Source organism: Euprymna scolopes, chromosome 2 (assembly GCF_053919585.1).
Source record: "Euprymna scolopes isolate OS-2025 chromosome 2, ASM5391958v1, whole genome shotgun sequence".
Lineage (NCBI taxonomy): Eukaryota > Metazoa > Mollusca > Cephalopoda > Sepiida > Sepiolidae > Euprymna > Euprymna scolopes.
The window spans coordinates 154,293,493-154,295,992 of NC_136483.1; the positions used below are offsets into that span (position 1 = coordinate 154,293,493).

The following is a 2,500-nucleotide window of genomic DNA, read 5'->3' on the forward strand; positions in this document are numbered from 1 at the left end:
AGTGATAATTGGTGGGCAAGATATTCCGGTGAATATTGCGGATGAGGCAGAGTCTAGTAGCCGAATTCGTTCCGCTTCTGCAGGGTCAGGTGAGCAACACATGGGCGAGCGTTGTCATGAAGATGAATTGGTCCCTTCATATTGATCTAGCGAACATACAATGGATCTCCTGGTGCATTTCGTAAATTTGTCGGCAGTACTTCTTTGGTGTAATCGTTTTGCCTGGCTTCAAGAAGCTGTGGTCGATGGACCGCCCGCAAACCATCAAAGTAACCGTAACCTTTTTTTATGCAATTTAAGCTTCGGAAAGTGTTGTGGAGCATCCGATTATTGTGCCGAAAGCCGCCGCTTAGCATAGATAATCCACTTCTAATCACACGTGACAATCCGCTTGGGAATTGGGCCGTTTTTGTTGCGCAGAGAGAGCTTAGAAGACACCTCAAAACGACGAGTTTTTTTTTTATTATAGTTCAATTTATATGGAACCCATTTATTCAACTTTCTTTACTACTCTATTTGCTTTAAATGGCGACCGACTGTTAAGTGATCGACCTTCGGATCAACAGAAACTTCTCGTGTGGTTTTGCGAGGATCGGCTTCAATTAAAGCTGTCAAATGTTCGTTACCAATCGCAGTCTGCCGCTCGCGACCGTCTTCATCTTCGAGTTTCCTCTTACAATTGCGAAATTCTTTGAACCACAGTTGTGCCACACATCTGTTAATGCTTCCTGGACCAAACGCGTCATTGATATCAGGGGCTATTTCGGCAGCCTTTCGGTCTAGTTTGAACTCAAACAAGAAAATCGTGCGCAGTTCAAATTTTTTCATACAGCCGAAAAGCCTGCAAAAATGTATTAAAAACTTGAGAAAAGTAACGAATAATACGATTCGATAGAGCTAAAAACACGTTCTGAAATATATAACATGGCTATACACACACGCACACATACACACACACATACACACACATATATATTAATGAATTAATTCAGAAACTATATATAGAAGAAACATGTGAGAAAACGAGTTTGTTTTTGCATCAATTAAATATATATATATATATATATATATATATATACATATATATATATATATATAGGGTGTCTGTAAAGTTACTATACAGTCTTATTGTTTTATTGTATTATATTTGTATTAATAGTTAATATTTATTTTTGTGTAGCTGTAGGGTGTATGTATAGTAAGTTGTAAGACTGTATAGTTACTTTACGGACACCCTGTATATATATATAGAGAGAGAGACAAATAGATAGATAGATAGACATATAAATATATAGTGATAGATTGTATATTTATATTAAAATCAGTTTTTTAGAACTAAACAAGATTTAATAACATATTTCTGTAAGAAAAACACGTTTAAATAAACAAAAACAAAATTATTGTTGATCTTGTGTATGTTTTGAATAGCAGCAATGGTTTTTAATATCTAGTTTAAGACAAGGCGGCCATAAAATAGTGAAGCCGATGATTTTTTTAAACCAGGAGTTACAAACCAGGTAGACGATAAAAAGGTTCAAGCAAATAAGCAATCTGATCACAGTTATATATATATATATATATATATATATATATATATATATATATATATATATATATATATATATATATATATATATATATATATATATATATATATATTAGTCTGGGTACCCGGCGTCGCCCGGGGATTTGGATGCGTGTGTTTAGCAAAAAAAGAAAAAAATGTGGTAGTAGGCAGGCAGGCTCGATCCCATACCCGAGGAAGGAAAAGAACATGAAAAAAAAGTGACGTCTTTGCCGTTGCGTCCATCGCCAAACCGGACGTGGCGAGAGTTTAATTTAAGAGAGGATGACTTTCGAAAATCAACCTCGAGAAAAACGACTCCTCCTTGTAGAGAAGTGCACAGTGAAGGGTGAAAGAATTAATATTTTTTGCCATTTTTTTCGATATTTGTCGTCCGAAGTGTCACGCTTCAAAATGACACCAATCTAGTGAACATCCGTAGCCTATGTCGAGAGTTTTCAGCAGACATACAAACATACATATATAATACAATTAAACAGTCAACTGATTTACAAAGATGTCACCACTTATCAAGGCTCGAAGCCACTATAGGATAAGGCTTAATGAGTGGTAGTGTAGTATTTAATAGTGTGAATTTGATAGAATTTGATTATTTAAGAGAACGGGTCAACGAGTACTTTATTACACTGGAGTTAGAAGCTTCCATATTGTAAGAACTGCTATCCACAAGCGGGTAGTTCTAGGAAAGAAGATCTAAACGCTAATTCGATGAACATCATAGAATTAGCGTTTAGATTTTAGCACAGATAGAGAGTGGGGGAAATCCTCTATAAGTGGTTCTAGCTAGGCCACTATATTTTGTAAAGGTCCGGTAAGAGAATACCATGGATTGAAACTCAGTTAAGCACTTGCAATGGAAATAACTATAGAGAGGAGACAGGATCATAACGTTTCTTCTGAAGGAAAGAGATTGCA

At 35.8% G+C, this 2,500-nt stretch overlaps 1 protein-coding gene across 1 annotated transcript in view; it reads right to left on the minus strand.

The window, feature by feature from the left end:
* Positions 1-507: 507 nt before the first annotated feature.
* Positions 508-2,500, minus strand: part of LOC145240763 (histone-lysine N-methyltransferase SETMAR-like) — a 14,114-nt gene continuing 12,121 nt past the window's right edge. Inside the window, exon 2 of the mRNA XM_080103993.1 lies at positions 508-841. Coding sequence (XP_079960119.1) covers positions 508-841 — 334 coding nt within the window. The remainder of the gene's footprint in view (positions 842-2,500) is intronic.